The 26622-nt window shown below is 41.6% G+C and overlaps 1 protein-coding gene across 1 annotated transcript in view; it reads right to left on the bottom strand.

The window, feature by feature from the left end:
* LOC138247431 (putative methyltransferase DDB_G0268948) overlaps window positions 1-26622 on the bottom strand; it is a 153183-nt gene that overhangs the window by 109314 nt on the left and 17247 nt on the right. The window contains exon 2 of the mRNA XM_069202062.1: window positions 22206-22335. Coding sequence (XP_069058163.1) covers window positions 22206-22316 — 111 coding nt within the window. The 5' untranslated portion in view covers window positions 22317-22335. The remainder of the gene's footprint in view (window positions 1-22205; window positions 22336-26622) is intronic.

The following is a 26622-nucleotide window of genomic DNA, read 5'->3' as shown; positions in this document are numbered from 1 at the left end:
GACCTGGCATACTTAGGGTTGTCTTACTTACACCAAACATTTGGCCTTTTACCTCCTGTTTTGTTGCTCTATCTTTTTGTTGGCCTTATGACTCTGAGAACTTTACCACTGCTAACCAGTGCTAAAGTGTATGTGCTTCTCATTTACACATTGTAACATTGGTGTAGCCACAATTGGCATTTTTATTTGACCTGTAAATCCATTGTAGTATACCATATTCCCAAGGCCTGTAAATTAAATGCTTCTAGAGAGCCTGCAGCACTGGTTGTGCCATCCGCTTAAGTAGCCCTTGTAAACATATCTCAGGCCTGCCATTGCAGAGCCTGTATGTGCAGTTTCACTATAACTTAGACTTGGCGTTTAAAACCCATTGCCAAGCCTTAAACTCCCCTTTTCTTGCATATAAGTCACCCCTAAGGTAGGCCCTGGGAAGCCCATAGGACAGGGTGCCATGTAAGTAAAAGGCATGACACACACTTTTTTAGTTTTAACATGTCCTAGTAATTAAAAAATCCCAAAGTTGTTTTTCATTACTGTGAGGCCTGCCCCTCTTATAGGCCGGCATGGGGAATTCCTTAAAATAATTCAAAGCTGTAATTCCTGATCAAAGAGGAGTAGCTGCATTATGTTTAGTATAATTGGAATGGTAATGATAAATCATCTTTAATGGTAAAAGTCGGATTTATTATTACTATTTTAGAAATGGCACTTTTAGAAAGTGGGCTTTTCTCTGCCCTCACTGCCCTGTGTAACTACAGCCTGTCTCCAATACACATCTGGCCTGGGCTAGGTGACAGCTACACTTGTCACTTCAGACACCCATAACACAGGATACTAAACTGCATCTGCATTCATCTGCATACTGATGGGTATTCCTGGGGTTTAGGTTGGGAAGGGTTCCCATTTACACTTCAAAGGGGTGTGGCTTGAGCCCACATAAAGGGGCTGATTACCTTCCACTGATAGTTTGGAGCTGGAGATGGGATAGATGGGGGACCTGTGCACTTCAGAGAAACCTTTTGAAGTCATCCCCTCACATCAAAGGTACTTTTTGGTATAGATACTGGGTCTCTGACCCCCTACAATCAGCACAATTCTGGACCTGAAACAGAACCCTACTGGAGTAAAGGCTGCTGTGCTGGAGGATTGCCACTTTGCTGTGCCTGACGCTTTCAAGGATCTACTATCTTGCTTTGCTGCACTGCCCAGTTGCCTGCTGACCTCTGCCCTGCAACAAGGAACCAAGAAATATCCCCCCAGTGACTCTAAGGGCTTGTTGACTTGCCTCCGGTTGTACTGAGAGTCTCCGGGAAATCAACTGCCCTATTGCCCAGTAAGTCATCCTCTGGTTCTCACACTGATGAGAGGCTGAGCGTGGTGCTCCTACTGTGGCCCCCTGCAACTGAGTGTCTATTACCGGGGTCAGGCATTCTGCACTGACGCTGTACCACTTCGCTGTGGGTTAAGGCAGCGCGAGGGCATCTCTCAACTGCTTTCACTCTAACAGCGTGCCAAGCACGCACTTGCCAGGTCCTCGCCCCAAGAGTTGAGGGACTGTCGGACCGGCCCAACATCGCTGTGCCATGCGGCCCGCCTATGTCCGCTGGCATCCAGGACTCCAGCCGTCAGCCTCGCCCCCAGCCCAGGGAGCCGTGCAGCAAGGTGATTCAATCCTGAGACGCAAGCTCAGTAAGGGAGCCCGCCCACCATAAAACTCTGCATACACTTCCAACACCGCGGTCACTCCCCGGATCCTGAGCACTGCCTGATGAAAGTTCTCCATCATTCTGGCCTCCCCACTTTTACTTGGGAGGCGGCTGGCATGGTAGCTAGGGGGATTACTGTAATTCCTGTAAATGGAGCGCCCACACTGTTTTTCTACAGATGTCCATTCTATCGCAATATATTTCCATATCTCTAGACAACGTAAAACTCATCAAAGACGCTCTCTCATGCAATAGTGCTGCTAGATGGGATATCACAAAACTAATCACTCCTCAGTTATCTTGAGGATTGTACAGACACTATTTCTTAGTTAATAATTGGATTCCCAGTATTTTGGTATAGTACTGTTTCTTGACATAAGTCCTTCTGAATTACATAACTCCTGATCTATTGATTGGATTTTTGTTGATTTGGCCTTGATTTACACAGATAAATAATCTCTATTTTCATAAACCTGGAGTCTTTTTGTGGTGTTTCCAATGTGATTGCTGCATATGTTGCACAAATACTTTACACATTGCCTTTTAAATGAAGCCTCCCTGTTCGGTGCCAAGCTACCAGAAAGCGAGCGCAAGTTCCTTTCGGTCGTGTACCTGACTAGGATTGTGGTCCCTAACTGGATAGGGCATATAGCTCTGCCAACTAGAGAACCAATTTCTAACAAGGGTGATGACAGATGATAGGGGATTGGCTGCTGAAAAGCAAGAACATTTCAGTTTGATTGGATTGAGCACCATGCAGTATCATCCCCTGCTGATTGGTGAAGAAATAATTTGGAAGATATGGAAGGATACAATATGAATATCATTGGCATGGAAGCAATGTAATAATTAAAGTGAGTTGTCAATGAGGAATATGGTGAATAGTGTTAATAGGAGGTATAGAACCTTTGATGATATTGACAGATTAGTAGAGGTCAAGGACAACCATCATATAGAGTTGGAATCCAAGAGGAGTAAGAAGATCTGTGATACCAATTCAGGCATAGTGGATAGGAAAAAGCCATCATAGTAACAAGAATGATAGATCCAGTGGTATGATGAGTGGAGAAAGGTTGTTTTGGTGATCAGTGGTTGCACAGTTTAAGAACGACATGAGACTCAGGGCCGATATTATGTACTCATGGAGGCATAGTGTTAATGGCTGGTGGTGATGCTTAATGAAGATGATGCTCCACAGGCTGTGGATGAATGTGTTGAATGAGTTCTCTGAGGGATTCTTAAACATATGGTTATATTTAGGAAATTGCAAGTTTGAAAGGTGAATTGCTGCTAAAGGCAGATGGACTTGATAGGAAGATGAGGTGGCGATTTAAATGAGTGAGGCAGCAAGGATTTCCCTAGTATCACGGGGTGCAAGAAGTTAGGATAGGCTACAGGAGAGGGAAAGAAAGACAGTGGGTGCCTAATGGATGATGGTTCAGTAAAGTTGTAAATGCACAATGAGGAGAGTGGGTGAGAAAGTCAGAGTCTTGAACATTACTTGGATATTGTTGACAAGAAGACTGCAAAGTCATGAGCTTTGAATGTGGGTCATGAAGCATCTGGGATAGTTGTCATGAATGCCTATAGAGGGAAGAGATTAAAGCTTGTGAAACTGAATGCATTTAATAATAAGTGCAGATGTGAAAGGGATGTGGGAGAGCTTCAGACATAGGTGCTTTCATATATTGGCAGAGGCAGGTATGAATAAGGGTTCAAATGTGTTTAGCATGCACACTTGCGTAACCAATTTAGATGTCTTTGTGTAATGCTTAAAAGATGTGCAAGGTCCTACAAAACCTGCTGGCATTAAGAGCAAAGAGCTAATCAGGTTGTAGTAATCCCTTTAAGTTACATTGATGAGAACATATACTAATGTTATATTTTATTTGTAATTAAAGTTTATCATACTACATAAAATAATTTGGAGGCCTATAAGTCAAATGACAGTCTAAATTTTTCTGATTATTCTTTAGCAATGTCCAGGAGCCATTGTGTCTACATAACTTCTAATTCTGGAGTTACCTGTGAGGATTCATAGTTGTTAAGTGCTAGCAAATTGTCTTTCTATAATTCTTAGAAATAACAAAGTGAGATTCATAATCTAACAATATTGTAGTTGGCAATTATTAGGAACATTGAAAAAAACTATATAAAATTAGTTGAACTGAAATGCATTCATTTAAGACTATTTTGTGCATTTGTAATAAAAGTCATCATTTCAGAACCAAGTCTGAGGCTAATATTTTTCTTCCCATCCCACAAATTCATGTGGCAGATGAGATAATGCAATAATCTCTATTTGCAGTTGTTCTATACTACCCACTAAAATCCACCAGGTTTTAGTGTAGCAATGTTCTCTCTGTAATAATTGATTTAATTTATGATGCCATTATGACTTGAGTCATATAAAATGATGCCAAAGATATTACTGGTGTAAGGGAAAATTCATTAATGTAAAAGAACGATGTTTGCAGTCTGCGACAGCACCCAGTATTTCTCAATATTGAGTAGCCAGAGGTCCCTATAGTTTAAGAGGCAGAATAAGAATATCCATTTACGTGCATTTGGTGAATTTTGCCTTTCAAATTTATTAGTTGCAGTATTAGGCAGTTTTAAATTTCAAGTGGCTTTAGTGTTAGGGTGTGAACAAATTTAAAAAGCAATAATGGAAGAATGTTAATTTTGATGCAGCCGATTATTACCCTGAAGACACTTGGAACTAGAACAGAATTGTCATTCATTTTTATGAGCACTCGGTAATCACAATGTTGGTTCAGTCAGAAATCTGGCAAGTACATCAATTAGGTGATGCAATCCATCAGTTAGGTATTTCACCCAATCACCATTTAAAAGTGAGCAATTAAAATTATGAGGCATGATCTGTGTTTTATCAATATTAATATCAAATCCAAATGCTTTGTCAAACTTTGTTATTTTATGTTATGTTATGTTTTGCCAAGTTATGGTATGTAGATTTGTAAAGTGCATTCTCACAAAGGAGGGTATCCTGGTGCTTACCAGGTGTGAATCTAGCCAAACCTAGGGACTAAAGTGATTACTTGAAAAGCCAGGTTTAAGCTTCATATGGAATTCTAGAAGTGAGAGGAAGGCTAAGCTGTGTAGGGACAGGTTATACAAGACTTTAGGAGTGATGTGGGAGAAAGCTTGAATGGAGATCTGGTTTTCCAAATTTGTGGGAGAAAGCTTGAATGGAGATCTGGTTTTCCAAATGTGTGGGATGTGTGTAAGTCTGCTGAGCCGAGGTGTCTGAAGTCTGGCTGAGTGGAGGTGTCTGAAGGATTTGTGAAAGCAGATAGGATTGTTGAAGCTAGACCAGAGTTATGTAGCATTTTGAAAGTGTGTGTAAGAAGTTTAAATTGTGCTCACTTGTGTATGGGTAGCCTGTGCAGCTCCTTGAGGTGAGGTGAGATATGTGTGTGCTGTGTGGGAAGATGGGAGAGATTCTGGAGTTTAATGTCTGAAAGGTCTGCAGCATCCTGGTGAGTCGTTGTTGATTCCGGCATTGAGGGTGTTCTCATAGACCAGCTTGCTGGGACCGAGGGCATGGGTAATGGTTTCCCAGGTGAGGGCTGCGAGCCACTGGAAAATCTTCTGTAGTATTTTCAAGGTGTGGAAGCATGAAGAAGAGTTAATGTTGACTTGTCTAGTTTGCAGTCAAAGATAATCCTGAGGATTATCCCAAGGTCCAGCATCGTCATTGAGGATGCCATTGACAAAGGGCTTGCGATGCGAAGATCTGCATCGAGGATGAGTCTGCAGCAACAGTTCTAGGGAGGCTGCAGGCTACAATGTGAGGCATGCCGACTGAGATACATCATACTGCTGCAGTTTTGAAGCGGACACCAGTTGGACTAGCTGATCCCTTTGAGGCCCACTTTCAGGGGTCCAGGACTAGGGTTGCATCACTTTGGGGGTAGGACCCACAGCAGACAGATTTAAGGTGTTGGGTTCAAGGTTGCTGGAGCTTTCTCTGTCAGAGGCTCTAATCAGGAGGCTAGGCAACTGGCCCTTTGAGTCACTCTGGTGGCCCTGTGATCAAGATGCAGGTCCAGTCCTTTCACTCAGGCAGCAGGGCAGCAGGGTAGCAGGGCAACAGAGTATCAGTTCTTCTTGCAGAGCAGTACAGCAGTCCTGTTGAGTCTTCCACACGTCCAAAGGTGTACTGAAGAACTGGGTCTGATGATCCATTATTTGATACCTGATGCCCACTTTGAAGTAGTAGAAGGTTCTGGAGGCTTCCACCCCTATGGAAATTTGGAATTTCCTGTCTCCCTGCCCTGACCTCAGCTTGCTGGGGTCACAGTTGACTAGTGTCAAACCCTTTGTGAGTGTTCTCAGGAAGAGGCTTTGTGATGTGCAAGAACTGTAGGTGAAGCTCCTCCCTCTCCTCAAGTCTGAGATAGCCCATCCTGCCAACACCTATTCCCCTTTTTCTCACTGCAATACACAAAGAGCAACTGCCAGCTACACCTAATCATGTGACCCAGGACACACGCTGCAGGCACCAAATGGGTGGGGCTGTCTGGTAGCAATACATAAAGACCAAATGCCAGCTACACCTAGTCATGGACCCAGGATACAGGCTGCAGGCACCAAATCAATCAATCAGTCAGGATTTATAAAACACAGCAAATCACCTGTGAGGGTCTCAAGGTGCTGGATTTGCTAGCTGCTTCGCGGTGCTCTGTTCATTCGAACAGCCATGTCTTGAGGCCTTTCCTGATTTCCTGGAGCGATGTGGTCTTTCCTGAGGTGCAAGAGAAGGTTGATCTCAGCTTTGGCTGCCAGGTGAGAGGAGCGTCCTGTTGGATCGGCGGATTCGAGGGTTGTCTGCGAGGAAAAGGGAGGCGGATCACATGTGTCTAGTCAGTTGGGTAGAAGGTCATTTGTTTGTTGATGTATGCTAGCCCTTTGTTATGCAGGGCTTTGTATGCATGGGTCAGCATCTTGAACTGGCATCTCTTCTGGATCAGGAGCCAGTGTAAGTTCTTGAGGTGCAGTGTGGTTCTAAAAATTCTGGACCCATGTAATTTACTTTGCCACAGCAGTACGATTTTAGTATCAAAAGACCGATAATGACTAGTACACTAAGCATGAGCATTTTCGCTCAATTCCAGCAGCGTTTTCACCTCGAAATCGCCATTTTCGTCCTGCACTCGTGGCTCCCATTTTATACACGGCAGCCATTTTAAAAGTTGCCCTCACATAGGCTTATAATACAGTCAGATTTGATTCCAAGGACACGTACACCTTGATTGACTTTTCTCTGACCTGGGCAAGCTGGAACCATTGCCTCAGGCCAAACCTGTTTGGTCAGTCCCTCTCCCAGTGGCCGAATCAGATAGCATCAAGGCACACCATGCCATAAAACCCTTATTATCGCTCACACACCCTGCCTAATCTTGCTCACACCTGCACCTGCTCTTTTCTTCTTCTTACTTTACGAGGGGGAGGTGCCCGTTTTTATTGGGGGTCCACACTTATCTGATGTAAAATACTAGGCCTTGCCGGGTAATTTATTATGGGTTGGATGACATGAAATATGAGGTTTCATCATGACACTGTTTTTTCCTTTGTAGTGAAAACATGTGAATGACCAACCAAAATGTCAAGAATGTTTGCCTGAAGCTTAAAAAACTGTATATAAGGAAACCTGACTTTGCATTGACACACAGTCTCCTGAGAACATACAAATCGTGCTGTTGTACTTCTAGGACACTTGTCAATTGGTTGCAGCCAATAAATTCGATCTTTGACTTCACCTAGAAGACTCTGAGTTTCTGTAGTCTGAATCAGGAAAGTACCCGAGGTCTTTGGGTGTACCCTGGCACCGCTGGGTTACCGGATCAGTACCGGTTCTGAAAAACCCAGTACCTGCAGTTGGCGCCCAAACGTGGGGCGATACCAGCGGTACCGGTCCAAGCCTGAGGTCCGTGGGGAGCTTCGTGTGAAAATTCTGGAGGAAGGCCGCCACTTCATCGACCCCTGCATGTCGACGTGGTCCGAAAGTCTTTGTTGCGAGGTTCCCCGCTTCCCGACGGCTATGAAGGACTGCTGCCCTGGCTATCGCCCTGATTTGGACCCTTGATTTTTGGTAGAGCGAAACGATAAGACGAGTCTTCTGGTGACGTCATTGATATTTTCAGTTAAGTATAAGTGGAGCGTCTCCCAGTCCTTAGTTGGACACTTGGTTTGGTCCTTAGTTGGACACTTGGTTTGGTCCTTAATTGGACATTTGGTTTGGTATCCCTTTGGGATCACTTTGATTTGGAACTTGCAAGTACCAAAGCCGAAGGACTTGTGTATTCACGAGACTATCGTAAACGATAATCCTTTGAAGTTTGAAGCTAGACTAGTGAGCGAAGATGCCTGGTCTTAGCAGACTTGGAAATTTGTTTTGTCTTGGTTGTAAAAGGGACTCCCGGTTGGAGGACTCATGTCCGGTTCCTCCGATTGGAACTCCAACCTATGAACTATATGTGAAGCACGGAGTGGGCCCCATCACGTTTAATAAAGTATGGGTCCGCTATTCTTGGAAATAATTGAGAAAAGTTTTTTTTTTTTTTCTTGTAAATATGACTTACAACTAGGATCTGCAAACGGTTCTGTAAGTAAATTGCGACGGCGCTATTTATGAAAAATGGCTAAAGCGCGCTGTATTGTGTGTACTGAGTGTTTTCTGTTTATATCTGAAATGAGCTCAATGTGTGTTTGTGGGTCTTCTTGATGTTTACAGTTTGTTAAGTAAAATGTTGGTTAATTAATATTAAGTAGAAACTTAGAAAACATCCAGAAATGAACCATGTGATGTGCTAACATAGCTATATGTTGCTCTTTAATTTATAGAATGAGCAATTGTGCACATATACAAAACTGCCGTTAAATGCTTAATAAATTAGAAAACACATTCAATAGATATAAATAGGGCCCCCCCAAAAAAAAAAAAAATTATCTATTTTCAATTCAGCCAGCACTTTCCCAGTTAAACATGGGTGGAATTTTGCATAACCTTCCTTTTAAATGAAAGTGGCGCAAAAATGTGACGCATTTCAAGTTAGGCTTATGCTGCGCTTAGGCTTGTGAGTTAATGTATCCCAAATAATAGGCAAGGGATGCAGCTTGCTTTTATATGTGGAATTATCACAAAAAAAAGAATAATTTTTTTTTTGTTTTTTTTTTTTTAAAGAAAATTATTAATTATGGAAAAATTATTTAAAAAATAAGTGCCTCATCGTTTTTTAATATTTATAAAGCTTAATACCTATACTATGACCTCCTAACATTAAAATTTAATTTAAGTTATGTTGCACCGCTAAAATGACATTTGTATGTGCAATTTTCCCTTGGCGCAGGAGCAAACAAGCTCATTTCTATAAAGTATAAGTTAATATTTTCAATGGCTGACTCATGGATTGTGTAATAGACATTCTGGTAATGCATATTATGCAAGAAAATTGTAGGATATTGATTTTTTAATGCCTAAAATATCAAAGTCGATTTTGGGCAAAAGCACTGTTTAAACTGCATTTTCTTTCATTCAGAGTACTTTTTAAAGTGTCTCAGGCTTCAGTAAATGCATACATTTAGGTTTGATATATATTTGCAGGTTGTGCCTTCTTATGATTCAATGAGTCAATGTGCCAGTACAAAGGCTTGTTTTAATATCAAGGTTGAAGGTTCTAACTTCAGCTGGGCCTACTGAGACGTTCATTCATTCGAGGTTGATGAAATATGTACCATTGCATGGGATTGCAACAAGCATTTATTCTAACAACTGGTATGTGTGTTATTAAGGTTTGTGAATTATTCACAGTAAATGTAGTTTAATAATCTGGAAATAGAGATACATTTTTTTAGCGCCTAAAAAGGAATTTTTTTTTTTTTAAATAGAGTGAATTATTGCAGGTTAGAAGGAAAATAGAAAGGCCTACTGTCTTTGACAGATTCAGAGTGGCAGAAGCTAGGAGAGCTATAGAGGCTGGCTCAAGTCATGCTGCTGAGATGCTATCTTTAGTTTTCCCATAAACAATGGAGGAGGCTGTCATGTTGACACTTGTGACCTTTTAAATTAGGGCCTTGTCTCTGTGAAATGCAGAATGACCCTACCGGGCCTCTAAAAGTGGGATTTCTGGTTTCTCCAGAAGAACATCAATACAATTAAAGAACTTAATTCCAAAGGGAAAATATAAAAAAAGGGGTTTCTTCGAAAGTCCCAACATCATGATTAAATGCTCTGCAGAACTGATACATTTGCGTCTCCGCTCTAAAAAAATAAAATTATGCCTGCTAGTTGCTTTTATTTGACAGAAAACGAAGTGTTGCATTAAGTCTTAGACAGAAAATAAGATGCAGCCCTTTTCTAAAATTTTGAAGGCTACATGCCTTAATGAGAATGATTTGCCAATTAAGACTTATTTTTCACAGTGGAAATTGTAGGTGCCAAATTAATATGGAGTGTCAGTGTAACAATTTTTACTTTTAGAAAGGTAAAACTAAGGTGGCTTGATGTTGCGAAGTAACTGACAAGAGGGTAACAGTTAAGTAATGGAAATTTATTTTCATGTATTTGGTCCTATCATGAATTGTTCTTGCTGGTCCTGTATGTTAGAAGAGAAACAGTAAAGTTATATTTGACAGCAGATTTCCATTGCCTGGTGATCTACTGTCAAAAGGAGGGTAAGGATTTTAAACCTGACAAATTAAACAGTCCCAAATATTGGGTTTTGGGCTGCAGGTTTACAGTGCATAAAGTACATGACATGGTGTTGTGTGTCACTGCTTATTCACACATGCTATTGTTTTGTCTATGCTTTTTGTGCTTGATACACAGCAAGTATATCTGATGGCTTGACGTTTTGTGCGTTTTTATTATTTTTTTAATTTGTTTTTTGCATGTTTGTTGCTGCTTTTGGTACTATTACAAGCTCCCCTGTGTTGTGAGGGGATGGTCATGACGATGCCCATCGCTACGCAACAGTTGGTTGAACTTGTTCTGGTTACTAAATTCCACAGATAATGATATTTCATGCTGTGAACATAAAAGACAACACTTCACCAGTGAATGTCTATTTGGCTATAATGGTATTGAAGGAAAATAAAAAGAGATATACAGGATCAAAGTGTGTCACCTGCAGTTAGTCACGTTACTGCCCCTTCCCTTAAAGGAACAGGCAGCCCTACATTTATGTATCCTTGATTGGACCTAAGGATGAAATTATAGATCTGTGACTCAAGGTGGCCTAATTTCTATATTACATTAGTTAATGATGTTCTGTTTCCTAAGTAGCATATGGCTTTCGTTCCTTAAAAGAAAACCAGGTTTTCATTTTTTCCTGAAGAAGGAACTGAAACATTAGCTAGGAGTACCGTATATGGTGTAGTCGCCAACGGTAGAGTTAAAATTTGTGTAACTTTGGCCTTTGTGTATCACCCGTACTCTTGGTGTTGTGTCACATGCCTGACTATCACCCAAATATTTTTTTTTGTTCTTTCTATAGATTTTTTCTTTGGTTACTTCCCCTGACCAATGTCGCACCATGCTTAGTTATTGAGATTTTAGCTATGTCCTAGTCCCGTTTCTCTTTTTCGAATTCCTTTCACCAGTCAGCCCTTTTATTATTATTGATGTATTGTTCAGGTTCACATTTCCAGACTGCAGTGATGTACCAGGGACCCCCATGTTATGTATAATTCCCTTTGGTATAACCAGACTGGTTTTCAAGAATTTGCCTGCTTCAATGTTTTCCAGCCTGACTGTCAGGGTAGCGATAGACTGGTTAACTGACTCAATATTATAGTAAGACAAGTTTTCCATCTCAATAGGAGATATCTTATGTTTACCTTTTTGAACATGACGAATTTTCAATGTCTATTTTAATTTGGTTTTCGGTTCCCTTCTGTTCCTGCTACTTTAATTTTTTGTGGGATCAGATGTGTCCTAATCATGCAAATATCAGGACCCTCTAGTTCTTGTCTTTTTGTTTGCACATTTGACTATTAGCCTGTGTATTGCATAGTGCACCTGATGCACAGTTTTTAAAGGAAGGTTTCTACATGTCCCTGATAATCGGTATCATGTGATTTCTCTATTGAGATGTTCTAAGGTAAGGAGTTAATCATTGAGGCAAATATGTGTTTACCCCATTAGACAATGCCACTGTGTGAGGAAATCCATTCAGATAGAATTCTCATGTAGCTATAGATGGCAGAGAATAATGGAGAGAACTGAATTAAAGATGCTACAGACCCTGTTTTGCCCTTCTGCCTTTTTCTTTGTATTTTATGCCCATGGTGTATGGCTACTCCTTTGAAGATTGCAGACCACCTGCTTGCAGTCCCCTTGTAAAAACCATGAACTGTTTTTGTACTAAATTGAAGGAAACTAACAGCTGTGGCACACTTCCTACGTCACTAGATTCTGCGGGTATCAAGTCATAATAACCTGCAGGACATTGATTTAAGCCTAATTCCCATCAGTGACAGCTACAGATGAAAGACGGACGTCTTGGCCCTACAGTCTCAGCACCCAGGAAGTAGCAAAGCTGGACAGCGATCGCCAGCGCATGGTATCGTACTTGCTCCATCAGACGGCGTTGGACATCACAAAACCAAAGTTTCAGTGTAAAAGAGCTAAAGAGAAGGATTCCTGTTGTTGATGGCAGAGCTGTTTTGAGGTTTCATTTCTCTACCTGTCATGTGCTGGTAACCTCTGACAGTGTGCAATCCCTTGAGCCCCTTGGCCTGAGTTTTGGCCACACACCCCCTTTTCTTTGCTCCAACGGAAGAAGGGCAGTGCACCGGAGATTTCAAGTTTGGAAAAAGGCACTATATTTTGGTGCCCATGAAAGAGCAGCTTGAGCGTCCTCTGACACTAAATAATGAGTGTTGGAGTCTGAAAGTGCTGCTGAGCTTGAGCTATTTCCCAATTAATGGTGCATGGGTCTGCACAAGATGATTTGTGCCCTTGATCAATGAAGAGCACATTGTTTGTAGTATCTGCCACAGAGGAGAGACACTGGTGCATTGCTTTAAGACATTGAGACTTTCGAGTGAGCTGTGGGTGTTTGCCAGGAGGGCACTCCAACTAAGCAGTACTTTTCTCACGAAGAGGCCTGAATTGAGAGGCCCATGCGAAAGAAAACAACAAAAGAAAATTTGATGGACAATAGAAGCCTGCCAGAGAGGCTTTTTGAACGGACTCTGGGCATAGTTGGTTTCACAAGAGGTTTCCGTGTGATTGTATAGACTAGGTGTTAGGAGACTGATTGTTTTGCTGGCATTGTTTTAAAGTACTATTCTGTTTAGTAAAAGCAGAATAAAGTCAATTTTCTGTGGAAAGAGTACCCCCTTTTCACCTTAGAGCATTGATGAGAGTCACCACTGTTCCACCTGAACATACAAAAATTACTGAAATGCAGAGGAGCCCTAAAAATGTTACTAGATAATTTTAGGATTTGCTTTTTGGTTAGGGTTGTGAAAAATTATTATTTCATTTGTAAATAGTGGTCACTACTTTCTCCCGTTGTCTATATGTTCTTAATAACGTGTTTTCTAGTGTCTTTTAAACATGACGTTGTCATTTATGGGTGGGATTGTTTTTCTCTACTCAATTGACTTCTGCACCCACTTCCCAACCTATGTCTTTTCCTACTATTGTTTCTTTGCACTCTTTTCACCCTTTTCCTGAACATGAGCAGGTTAGAAGATCAGAATTTGTAAGCAATTCTATTGTACAGCTTCTGCATCAACACTAGTTAGTAGTGAACATCACTAATTGTTGGGTGTGTGATCTTATGCCACCTACTGCAGATAGAGGTATTCCTTATTTTGTCCTGCCATATGTGGCCTTTTGTGCTACTTCATGTTCGAGGAGACCTGTCCAGAGAGAGTTACCAAGTACTAGAATTTTGCTCCAGCAACATCTCCATGGCCTTATAAACATAGACCTGGACTCAGATTAGCATGAGAATAGGTTTATTGCCTATGTAAGGGCAAAAGGAGGGTTTGTGGTTCTAAAACTTCTGGACCCATGTAATTTACTTTGCCACAGCAGTACGATTTTAGTATCAAAAGACCGATAATGACTAGTACACTGCAGGGTGATGTGAGTCCGTCTGCGGAGGTCAAGGATAAGTCTTGTTGCTGAGCTTTGTATTGTGTGTAGTCTCTTCAGGAGGCATGAAGTGATTCCCACGTAAGGAGTGTTACCGTAGTCCAGCCTGCTGGTGAAGAGGACTTGGGACTTGAGTGACAGTCCTTCTGGTGTTGATTGGGAGCCACCTGCTGATCTTAGAGAGCATGCGTAGGGTGTGGAAGGAGATGACAAGACTTTGTTTACCTGTTTCTGCATAGAAATCTTGCTTTCCAAGATGATGCCAAGGTTGTAGGTGTGGTCTATAAGAGCTAGAGAATGGCTGAGTTCAGCAGTCTGCCAAGTGTTGTTCCATGGTGAGGTGTTGTTCCCAAAGATGAGGACTTCCGTCTTGACCACACTGAGCTTGAGACAGTTGTCCTTCATCTAGTCAGTGATGTTCACCATACATCTGTGGAAATTAGTTCTGGTGGAGGAAGTGTCTTCTGACAGTGAGAGGATGAGCTGGGTGTCATTGGCATAGGAAATGATGTTAAGTCCATGCGATCTGACAACATTGGCGGGTGGGGTCATGTACATTTTGAAGAGGGTGGGATGAGGGATGATCCTTGTGGAACAGTACAGATGATCTCCTTGGGTTCTGAGTTGAATGGTGGAAGACAGATTCTCTGGGTTTTTCTGGTGAGGTAGAAGGTGATCCATTTGAGGGCATCTCCCTTGATTCCGATTTGGTGGAGTCTATCGGTCAAGATGTGGGGGGAGACGGTGCTGAAGGTGGCTGACAGGTCTAGGAGGATGAGGGCTGCTGTTTTGCCATGGTATAGGAGGGCCCAGATGTCGTCGGTGGCAGTGATCAAGGCTGTCTCTGTGCTGTGGTTGGCTCTGAAATCCAAATTGAGAGGCGTTCAGGAAGGTGTAGTGTTCCAAGCATTTGGCAGATGGCACCATGAACTTTCTAAAAGTGGAATTGTCAGAACTGTGACTTAAAATCCAACTTCACCTTTTAAAATGGCTTTAAAATTAGAATTCTTTAGACACTGAGATTGACATTCCAACTCACTCCCAATCACTAATTAAGGGTACTAAGTTAACCTAATGTTATCCTTTGTGGAGGCAGGTTTTTGCAGTAGTGAAAGAGTTTCCCTCTGCCAGGACATGTATAAGTTAAAAGTACATGGCCACCTTTTCAAATACATTGCACCCTGCCCTATGGGCTGTTTAGTGCCTACCCTAGGGGAGACTTATTTGTATTAAAAAGGAAGGTTTAGGCCTAGCTAAAGGTGTATTTTATCAGGTTGAAATGGCAGTTCAGACTGCACACACAGGCTGCAATGGCAGGTCTGGGACATGTTTAAATGGCTACTGATGGGGGTGGGAGAATTAGTGCTGCAGGCCAACTAGTAGCATTTAAAATGTAGGCAATGTGTACATGAAGCACCACTTTATTAGGGAATAAATTGAATGTGCCAGTTGGGTGTAGGCCAATGTTTTAGGACCGAGCACAAGCACTTCAGCACTGATTAGCAGTGGTAAAGTGCGCTGTCTTGGGTTCAGAAACAGGAGGGTGAAGGTAAAACCTTTGGGAATGACCATGCAGACTGGGCCAAGTTAAAAAATAATAGAGGAAATTCACTCTCCCATTTGTACAATTACCCCTCAATATGCTTTTGAATAGTGAAGAGGAATTTAGGAAGCGTTACTGACATGCTGGTGTCACCATAATGGCTAATATAAGGCAAATTGGGTGAAATTACTTTGGACACCTCTTGAACAATATGTGACTACAGAGGGTGCCCCCTCTGCCCAGATCAGGATGCTTTATTGAATTCAATAATATTCTTTGTAGAGGAAGGAAATCCCTTTTCCCCTGAGTGAAGGTTCTAAGTAGAACTGGGAGAAGGGATCCACCTTGCCTTTATGAAGAAACTTGACCAAGTACTGGCACTTGAACATGTTGGCATCACTGAGGATGAATGGGCCATTTTACCCAGTTTCATTCTCCATTTTCTTCTTTCAGTCACACCGAAGGCACTCGCTACTAATTGGATTTACTGTGGATTTTCCTCCAGGTGTATTTATAAAATAATCGTTAAAGCGCCTTGCTTATATAATATTTGGAATCCTGTCAGAATCCAGAATCACATATAAAGACATTCTTTGCACTGAGGACAAGTCCACCATCAAAGTGCCTTCCTTTAAGGGTGGTATGGGGTTGCCTATGATAAAGTATGCCATAAAAATGTGGTTGAGGCTTCCTCATCCAGCATATACAGTATAAACTACATAACTTATGTGACCAGATTTTTGCTGGGCCATCACATTATTATATGCACCATTGCATCTTTGCGGTTTTGTAAAATGTTCTGGAGGATTTGTGATTGTTTGACCGCTACATCTTCTGTAGTTATAAATCATACAAAATTTGTGACTGACCAGTATAGGGAAAGGTGCGGAAGACATTGTGACGCTAAGGGTTAATTAGCTTGAGCAGTGTAGCTGAGCGTGATGCCTGCTGAAACCCGAACAACGTGGAAAAGTTCACTATGTTATTTTCAAGTTTGTTTGTGTAGGAGACTCCGTCTCAACCTTGAGAACGAGAGTACAGGGAGAAGATGGAATGAAAACAATGGCTAGGGAATGGCAGAGCAGCCAAGAGACAAGTGCTCATAACATAGCTAGAAAATGTCAGAAAGGGATAGAATCCAAGCTTCAAGTTATTTAAGCACTGAAGTGCGGGTGAGGGATTTGAAGCTCGCAGATGGGGTGGTGAAAACTGCCATCGCCAAGCCCACAGCGCTGCCTCCATGTTGGCTGTTCAGAGACCATGACCCTTGAGGGGAAGAGAGATCCAAGCGGGCGGTTGATTATTATGCTTGCACTGTGTTTATAATCTGAAGTATTCAGCTTGTTTATATTTTGCTTCCTGAACATCATAGTGTGAGCTTGCTGCAGTAATTGAAACATGCATTTTGGTATGCAGGTAATCAAAGCTTATCTGAAGTATTCAACTTGTTTATATTTTGCTTCCTGAACATCGTAGTGTGACGCATTTTCGTATACAGTCAATCAAAGCTTATATCTGTCAATGAACTCTTTGCTTTTATATATATATATATATATTTATATATATATTGATGCTCTTTGTAGTGTGCTCATATATAAATAGATGCTCTTTATCGCTATTTTTATTCTACTCCGTTGATGTGCCAAATGCATAAATTTCCCTGAAATTCTAGTAAAGCTAAATTGTATTAATCATTGAGCATCCTTATTGACTTATGTTGAACAGAGCAGGTGTCAATCAGTCACCTGGATAAGACATTGACATATGGACAGCCTTAGTTAAAATTTTCCTTACACAAAGAACATGTTTCATGTGTGTATGCTTACACAAACAAACACTGAACATTTTAAATATGTGCACAATCAGTGGAGTATTAGTTGTGTGTGTTGAGTAAATATCTGCTACTGCTGCCCTTGAGATCCTCTCCTGTGTGATACAGAAGATGTAATGTCAATATTCATTAGCTAAAACAATTGTCAGTCTCAGTACTTGTGTCCTTGCTCTTGCAATGTAACAACATCCAGTTTTAATTTTGCTGAAATTGTTCTGATTATTTATAGACTAGGTGGCTAGATTATTAGACTGTGGGTGCGAGGCTTGATTCTTCGTACGAGCTGTGTCTGAATTCCCACCAAATCAAACCAATGTACTACCTACCTAAAAGGAAAGCAGGTTGCTGTATGGAATCCCAACCTTGTCCCTGATAGCAATGGCATCTGAGAAAAAGCGCAACACCAAAACAACATTCTAGCAAGTTAAAATTCCTAAACAAATGTCTTCAATTAATACAACTTAATGATCATAAAGTTACACAAAACAATTAAAGTAAGATGTAGAAAACAAGAATTGAAAAATAGGTCTGTTGTTGGCTATAAGCCTTTTAAATAGATTAGATTACTTTATTGGAATAAACAGCACAGGTTTAAGTAGTAGTATAATATGTGGGCTTGATTCACAAAGGTAATCTTAGTCCAAAAGTCTAAATTTACACCAAAAGTCTAAGTTTAGACCTAAAGTGTAACTTTACACGTAGTAAAGTTAGACTTCTGGTGTAAGTTTATACCAAAAGTGTAACTTTACTACGAGTAAAGTGAGAATTTTGGTCTAAACTTAGACTTCTGGTCTAAACTTAGACTTTTGGTCTAAGTTTACCTGTGTGAACCGGGCCCTATGTGTCTACATGAGCATGGCATACAAGAACACTAAAAACAAACTATGAAGCCACGCCAGCAGGATATAGACACAATTATGACTTTATAACTGTAGCTCTCAATTCAGAAGGACTTACAGGAGTGCAATTACAAATGGACCTCATTTTGTGCATACTAAAAAGAGGGTACCTTTCTAAAGAACAGATTCACATGGACATAATTGAGTATGCTGTGAAATTCAGCATGATAAACAAAGGCCATTCCAAAAGTAATTTATAACAGCATTAGCAGGAGACAGGAACTGATAAAGCTAGAACGTGCCCTGTGATGACATCAAAAGCAAAATGAAAAGCTTGTAGAAAAAAAAGTGGCCTGCTGTCACATCAGGCTCTAAACACAAAGGCAATACTTAAGTAATAATGATGTAACAAAGCGCTTGTGAAAGTGCAAAATGCAGTCACTCAAAGTGAAGGTAGCTAGTGGCTGAAGTAGGCTGACACACTGTCCTATGCTGTATGCAGCAGTGATTGGAAGCAAAATGTGAATGACAGAACTAAGATGTGAATGACAGAACAAAGGATAAAGAAAGCTGGCTGATAACCTGTTAAGTAAGCATATTATACATACAATGGTAGGAAATTCAAAAAGATTTCACTAATTCCAGACCTAAAAATGTAGTTTTCGTTTTCAACACCCGGGCCTGCCCAGCTGTGTTACATGGCTGTTTTTCAGCTCCTATGATTTTTCTCCAGATGTGGTTTCCACTGTAAACTCAGATTTGGGATATGCTGAAGTATACAAAAAGTGATGGATGGAATGCTTGAATCAATGTCAGCCACTGGTAATTACAAAGGGCCGCAGTCCATACTTATTTTGCACAATTTAGTTTGGACCCAGCCATATGCAAATCAATCTTGACCCTGCTCCAATGGGATCAGTCAAGTCTGAAGTGCCAGACCAGGTCCTCCATGAACAGGAACAAAGGCAAACAAGAACCAGTTATACCCATGTTTCGGCTCATCATCTAGGTGTAGCTTGGTTCCAGGTATACAATGTGCACAGGACCCAGGTCTGGGCATACCCGTCCCACTTGAAGTATAAAAAAAATGATGGATGGAATGCTTGAAATAATCTCAGCCACTGATAGCTACTTGGTCCACATCACAGGCCATCGCTATTTTGCACACCATGCCACCTGTTTTAAAATTCACTCTTGACCCTGCTCCAATGGGAGCAGTCCAGTCTGTACTGTAAGGTCACTTCCTCTCTGAACTGGAACACAAGACACCTAGGACTGATTTCGCCCTACAGGTCCTGGGTTGCTTGTGTTCCAGTCAATGAGGTGGCATGGCGTTGAAAAACGGTGGATTAGGAAGCAGACCAAGCGATCACCTGTGGCTGAGATTAATTCAATCATTCAATCCACCACTCTGTTATTTGATGGCCTGATTTAGAATTTGGCATTAAAGCTAATTGCACTACTTGTGTACCTCAAATATAAGAATTTCTGGAAATAGCCTCATTCATGACTCTCAGGTTGGCTTTATCTCTGGATGTTCAACCAGAAACTACATGAGGCTGCTTTGAAAGGTGAAGGATGACATGGACAAGAAAATACTGTTAGCCCTAGATGACGAAAAGGCTTTCAACCAGGTTGAAGGGGGTATTTGTTTTGAACCCTGCAATGAGATGGCATAGGCACGGATTTTCCTGTTAAGTTCAAATGGCTTTACTCCAGCCCCACCCTACAGACTGACTGAGGGAGACACAAGTCCCAGGGGGACACAAGTCCCAGACCTTTGCCATATGAAGAGGGACAAGACAAGGATACCCTCTCTCTCCCCCTCCTTTTTCTGTAAGCCTTGGAAAGGCTTACAGCTGCAATTTGCCAGACTGCCATTTGCCAATGTGAGCAGAGAAAAGGCATAGGGATGGCGGCTGGTCAAATCAAGCTCCTCCTCTATGGGGATGATACTCTTCTCTTTCTTAGTGATCAGGCAATTCAGTTCCATATTTAATGCCCCTTATCAATGCCTTTTCATTTTTCTCCTGATGCATCAACTGCTCGAAAAGCGCAGCTCTCCCTATCACAAGGTGTCCTACTCGACATCCACCTTACAATCATGGCTTCTGTTGGAAATCCTCTCAGCTCAAATACCTGGGCATCCTGGTTAACAAAGAGCTAAAGGGTATGGTATCAGCTAATCTGAATCCACTAATAGTTCAAATGGACAGAGACTTCCTCCGTTGGTACTCGTTACATCTCTCCCTATGGGGTAAAGTCCAGTTTGTGAAAATGGCAACAGCTCCAAGGATTAATTATATCTTCGCCATGGTACTGCTTGTGATCCCCAAAAATCCTCTTCAAACACGAAACAAACACATCAAAAACATTATCTATACAGGTAGGAAGACCAGGATTAAGCCTATGAAACATTATTCAGACACAAGACCAGGTGGACTGCAATTGCGAGACATGTACACAGAGTACCTCGCTCATCTAATACCACAGTTGTGATATTTCCCGACCTCTGGTGGTGAAAGACCTGAATAGGTGTTGGTAGAGCTAGCTGAAGCACAAGTCCCACCTGGCCTAGGCACACTATATAGTGCTGAAGCTTTCTCCTCTGCCAAGTATTCTCCCACACTGACAGCAATGTGTTCGGTTTGAAGGGATGCTCATAAACTTCTAGGTTTGAACGGATTCAGTCATCCTACAGCCCCAATATGGTTGAATGGGGAGTACCAGAGCAGAAGATGGAATCAATGTGATAGGTGACCTATATAATTGTACTGTGCTCAAGTCCTTTGAAACTTTGTTTGCAAAATTGCCTTTGACAATTCTGCCATATCGCCATTATCATCAACTGACACACTGCATGGTGAGCAAACTAGGTCTGGACCTCCCTCTCCTCTCTGAGTTGCCCTTGCACAAATACACACACTTGCGGGGGACTTTTAGGTGTGTGATCCCCAACCTCTACCAGATGCTCATCGATTCACTATACTTGAATAACACTAGACAGGAGATCAGGATACACAGGCAGGTCCGATTGATGGTTGACTGTGAGGACAAAGACTGACCTGATCAAAATTTAAGGGAGTCCCGGTTGAAGTTCTCTTATTTTAAGGTTTCGCTTAATTGATATTCGACCTCATACAAAATGAGAAAAGTCTGTTTTCTGTCACATGCCAGGTGTTGGAGATATGTGGAACCTGAGTGAGACTTGATTCATATCCTATTGTGCTGCACGAGTTTGACTCAGTACTGGAGGTGCTTTGGCTCACACTACACAACACCATGCCTTTATGTTTTTTCTGAATCGGCCAAATTAGTAATTTTATATTACATTTCAGAGATAGATAACACTACCGTTCATTGAAGACAATGGATGTTGAGAGAAATCTGTATATTAAGGTGTTGACATTCATTGAATGCACCTAAACAACAAGAATGGTCGACAAAACTCTTTTGACTGACTACGCATGAGAGGAGATTTATAACGTTCAGGAGAAACTCTCTCAGTTTGATGATGTGCTGGGTCCATTCATATGATTGGTTGACTCCTAAAAGCCTTCTCTTATAACTGATATCACTAAGTAGCTGCCTAATATGATACTGTTCATAGACCACTCACTCGTAAGGAATGCCCACTGGGAGGGACAAACCAGAAAGGTGTAGTGTGACATAGTCTCAATCAGACAATAATAAATTGTTAGCCCTGATCACATTTTATGCATACTTGAAGTAGGTCTAAATTGGCGGATGAGAAAGGCTCTTGTAAATTGTGGTGGGGGAATATTTTTTGTAGTGAACTTTTGTCACTGCTCCTCTCTGTTAATGTGTTAATGTATGTGTTAATTTATTGCTTTATTTTTTAGTACAGTGATAACACTTGACATGATTTGTATATTTGAACCTGCCAAATTTACACCTAGACTTATTAGATCAGACAGTTAAGTCTGTCCTGTTATATTAAAAAACAATAAAGAAAGATTTCAAAAAAAGAAATAGGCATTACAAAACAGTGCTAATTGCTAATCTGACACACACATTTACTACCACATTGGTTTAATTTTTAGATGTGAATAGTATGAGTAGACTTATTTGCAGGGGAAATATTGCAAGGTACCCATGGTCAATTCTAGACAGTGAGCTCCTTTCTTACTTTTTCTTCCAGGTAGGATAGGACCAGATTCTTTATCTCTGGAGGTATCAAGATCCGACATTTCTGGTAAAGAGCAGCATGTTCCTCTTTTTCGAATAGCCGAGTTTCCATTTTTGAAGCACTTCTCCACCTGGAAAAATGGAAAAACATGTTACTTTCACATTCCCTTCATTAACTATTCTCAGCAGCAGAACTATCCCAGCAGAGACCTTGGGATGGAAATACTGGAATACAGTACTTCTCCACATGTTCCACCACTACATCCCTCCCACCACCCAATTGATTGTTCTAGTGGTGGCTGCATCTATGGTGGCCAACGAGGGTCTGGTGGCACACATACTGGATTCTTAGCAGCCTAGATGATAAGCAGATTGTAGGGTGGTAGTAGTGACCGCTGCTTACCCTAAAGTTCTTTTTCTACTTCTACTACTATGCATATGTAGTAGCCATTACCCAAGGGTTTATACGCACTTGATATCCTGTGACCTGTGTGGAGTTTTTTTTTAAAAGAAACCTTCAGTGTCTTCAAAGAATGCTAAGGCTGACGATGAGTATCTTAAAGCCATGTGGGTGAATTATCAATTAAGCGAGGATGCTGAGTGCATAGGATTTGGGTACCAGTTTCTCGGAATTGAAATATGGTCATCAGGTGATCATTGTCTTTATGTGAAGGGTACACAAATGTGCAAGAGTCAGTGGTCAAAGAAAGAGCTGGTATGTTGCTAGGCAAAAAAACTAGAGAGAAGGTTTATGTTTATGAGTATGGCTCATTTATTCAATATGCATTAGGGTGCCTTATGAGAGGAAGTATTATAGGACATTTTCAAGAAAGATCAGGGTATGCAGGAAGTTATGAAGTTTGTTTTGATAAAGCCATATGAGGAAGGAGCCGCTCATGGATGTTCTGCCAGAAAAAGTTTTGGTGAGGATGAAGCTGACAGTGGAAAATATTTGACGGCTATGAAATTGTTAAACACGCTGGAATACTTAATTAGATAGTAATGATTGTTCACAATGGCTGTTGGGGGGACAGTGTTACAAAGCTTTTGGTGACTTTGTTACCTACAATGGAACATTGTAAAAAAACTGGAAATCATTGGCATGCTTTTGTTGGTGTCAGAGGACTACTGTTTTCAGTGGTTGTTGAGTAAAAAGGCTAGTGAAGTTGCTGCTAGAAATGTCATTACGTTTCTGAAGCACTGGGGAAAGCACATATATGTGTTTGTTAAGAAACATAGGTTGCAACACTATGTAAAGGAATAGATCACTGTGTTATTAGGTATCAGTCAACAGTAGTTTTACAGATTTGCAGCATGTTTTTGAAATCTAAAGACTGCTGTGTGTCAAATGGAGCACATCCTTGCCTTCTAACCCTTCTCCTCCTCCTCTCCTAACCTACTGTTGCTGTCACTATTGGTTTTGCAATGCTGATGTTTTTACAATATGCTGGCACTGGCAAAGACAAAGGCATCGATTAGCCAAGCTGAAAATATAGAAAATTGAGTGCAGATGCAGGGCCATGTCATAACATGGCAGCCATCTCAAAAGTATAGAAAACATTGTTCTCTGTACCATTCCGATAGCTTTCATTTTGCACCATGAAACTTGCAGACACAATGAGGCAGCTTTCCAAATACTGGCCCATACCTTGCTATTTTGCCCTGCCTGAAAGGAAAAGGGCATCAATGCCCATATTTAACAATATACAGTGTATTCATGTCCTTTCCTAGTACGAGCACACTTTTGGCTGCCTAGCACCAGCTCAGACACCCTTTCACCATGGTTCAAGTGTGCCTGTGTTGTAGGAAGGATTATTTTTGTGCACAACAACAATCCTCAGACGCATTTTCATCTATGTGTGATGCAGAATGCAGTGCTCATAGAAATTGGAAAAAAGAGGAGAAATAAAGATATTTCTCCTTGTTGATGCCTCACATGGGGAGGTGATCGTAGATCTGGGAATACTCTAAAATCCATGGGTGGATGAGTGGGAACATCCACACTCTATCCATGGAATGTCTTCCTGGAGCAGAGTAACGCAAGGCAGTGATTTGCAGAGCCTAGCGTTACTCCAGATTTATCAAGCCACACAGGGCCATGCAAAGTGGCTTGATAAATCTCACTTAGGTTTTGTGTCACCTTTGCGCCCCCTTGAGTGGTGCAAGGGCGATGAAAAACCTTAATAAATCTGGCCCACTGTTTCTAAATACTGTTTACTTTGCTTTTGAAGATGGCCGTAAATGTAACAACATAATGCCATGTTGGGTAATGCAACGTGGGCAGCCATCTTCAAGTATATAAAGCAATTTCTGCGATTCTTTAGTTCAGCATCCACCCGCTCTTTATGCCGGTACCCACCTATAGAGGCATTGCTCCCTGGCAGCCCCATCTGCTGGAGGCACCCAGAAACTGGATCCCTAGGTGGAGACCCATTTTTGACCAGTCATCCAAGAAGCTGCAAGCCCTGGTGCTGCTGCATTTGGGGGAGGGGGGAGAGCAAAGCCATACAGAGTGACTTCCCCAGGGAGCACGAGGACTCAATGCTGCTAGTAATAGAAATCATACTGGAGTGCAGGTGGGGTGAAAAAGACTTGAACAAAGGTGCAGCTTCAATTTTTTATACCTATAACCTGCTGCCTGTCCCACAAATACTACCTACCTGGCAGTGAAGGCAGTCGGACTGTGGCCCATCTGCCACGGTCATAATAGGGCAGTCGTATCGCCCTGTCTGCTGTGGTCTGACTGCAATCGCGACTGTGGCGGGCTTAAGAGGACCTGAGGCTTCCTTTCAGAATAAAAATAGCTTCAAGGTGGTGTTCCCTCTTTCCATCAAGAGTGCCCTCAGCTGTAATGCCTAGAATTAAAATGTGCCCCAGGCCTTTTTGTAAACTGTGGTGCAGTGGGCCCTTCACATCCCAGTTCCCAGTGTCAATGTACCTGCCTCACTAACAACAGCTACCGACTTGCAAGTAGGCCATCTACTCTGCCCTTTGTTAAAAACACGCCCAAATTATCCCATCCCCCCATATCTCTTCAGCCCAAACAAAGGTGTCTGTCTCCTCTGCTTTATTTTCCCCTCTCTTAGGCCATTGCGCCACGGCCCAAAACAACACTGGTACTCTAAGAGTACAATGTAACCTAATGCAAACAAGGAAAGGTAGAAAAATAGCCATAATTGGGGTTTAGTTGGCCCCTCACATTGGTGGACTCTGGTGCCACAGCACCTGCTGCACCAAGAAGACATACAGCCCTGCAAAGCACATTTACCACTCTGCCCACTCCACTGGTTCATCAAACCTAGGTCTGAGGCCCAAGGCAGGCTGCCTGACCCTCTGTGGTATAAAAAAAAGAAAAAAGACCCATGTCTCTCTGCCCCCCCTTTTTCTCTCCTATTGCACAGACCTTTAGCCCTTCACAGCATGGGAGATGTGGTCCGTAATGCTAACAAGAAAAATCCACATGTAACCAGAGGGCAAAGTAGGCAGAATGTATGAGAATGACATGCCCATGCTTATTCATTTTACTAAAACAGTCCCCAAATGTTTTGTTAAAATGGGGGAGGTAGTGACATCTCTGGCTGAAAGTCAAGGGAAGGCCATCTGTGCAGTGAAGCCAAGGGAGGGAAAGAAAGCTAAAGGCGGAACAGCCCTTCTCACCAGAGTACCTGCTCCTGAAAGAAAGGTAAATGGGTGCAATTAGTTAATCCTCAAATATAGAGGCTGCTTAGGAGCCAGTATATATTTTAATTGAAGGAATCACTCCAAGTTTCTCAGTGACAAAGATTTATTATTTTTGAGAGGTAATGTAAGGGTCTTATCAGCGGAGGTCTGCTAGTCCTCCTTTTAATAGACACTTATAAACATGTTGGCACTAGATATAATCTGATTATATATTACTGAAATATATTGTTTAAAAGTGGTTCATTTAAACAATACTTTTGCTGCAGGCTATACACTTTTAATACAATGACATGTCTCTAGTGTCTTCTGTCACAGGCTGGGATCGTGTAGCACTATAAATATAAATAAATTAATTGTGCTATAAATACACAGTCACTATTCCTCATTGCACCAAGGAGGATTCAACTCTGTGACTCTCTTGTCACACTCACACACACATCGGCGTGATCACATTTGCCTAATGAGATTTCATGACTTAAAAGAGTACATTTTCCACTGATTAGTTTAAGTTTGCCTTTAGGCTTCCTTTAAGGATGTGAGCATTAAGTTATGTGTACTTACCTTAAAAACAATGAAATAGTCACAGAATGTCTTTGACTGTGCCACCACACCGACCCTGCCCCCACGGCACTCAGGATCACAGTTCCCATGCTTTTTTTAAGGTCAAGCTTCCAGGCCATCTCCATTTAAAGGTATTTGCACAGTCATTTCTGATCCCCTGAGAACACATCCATGGA

The sequence above is a fragment of the Pleurodeles waltl genome, chromosome 7 (genome assembly GCF_031143425.1).
Source record: "Pleurodeles waltl isolate 20211129_DDA chromosome 7, aPleWal1.hap1.20221129, whole genome shotgun sequence".
Lineage (NCBI taxonomy): Eukaryota > Metazoa > Chordata > Amphibia > Caudata > Salamandridae > Pleurodeles > Pleurodeles waltl.
Note: the sequence above shows the minus strand (reverse complement) of the source record. Positions and strands in the feature narration are given on the sequence as shown.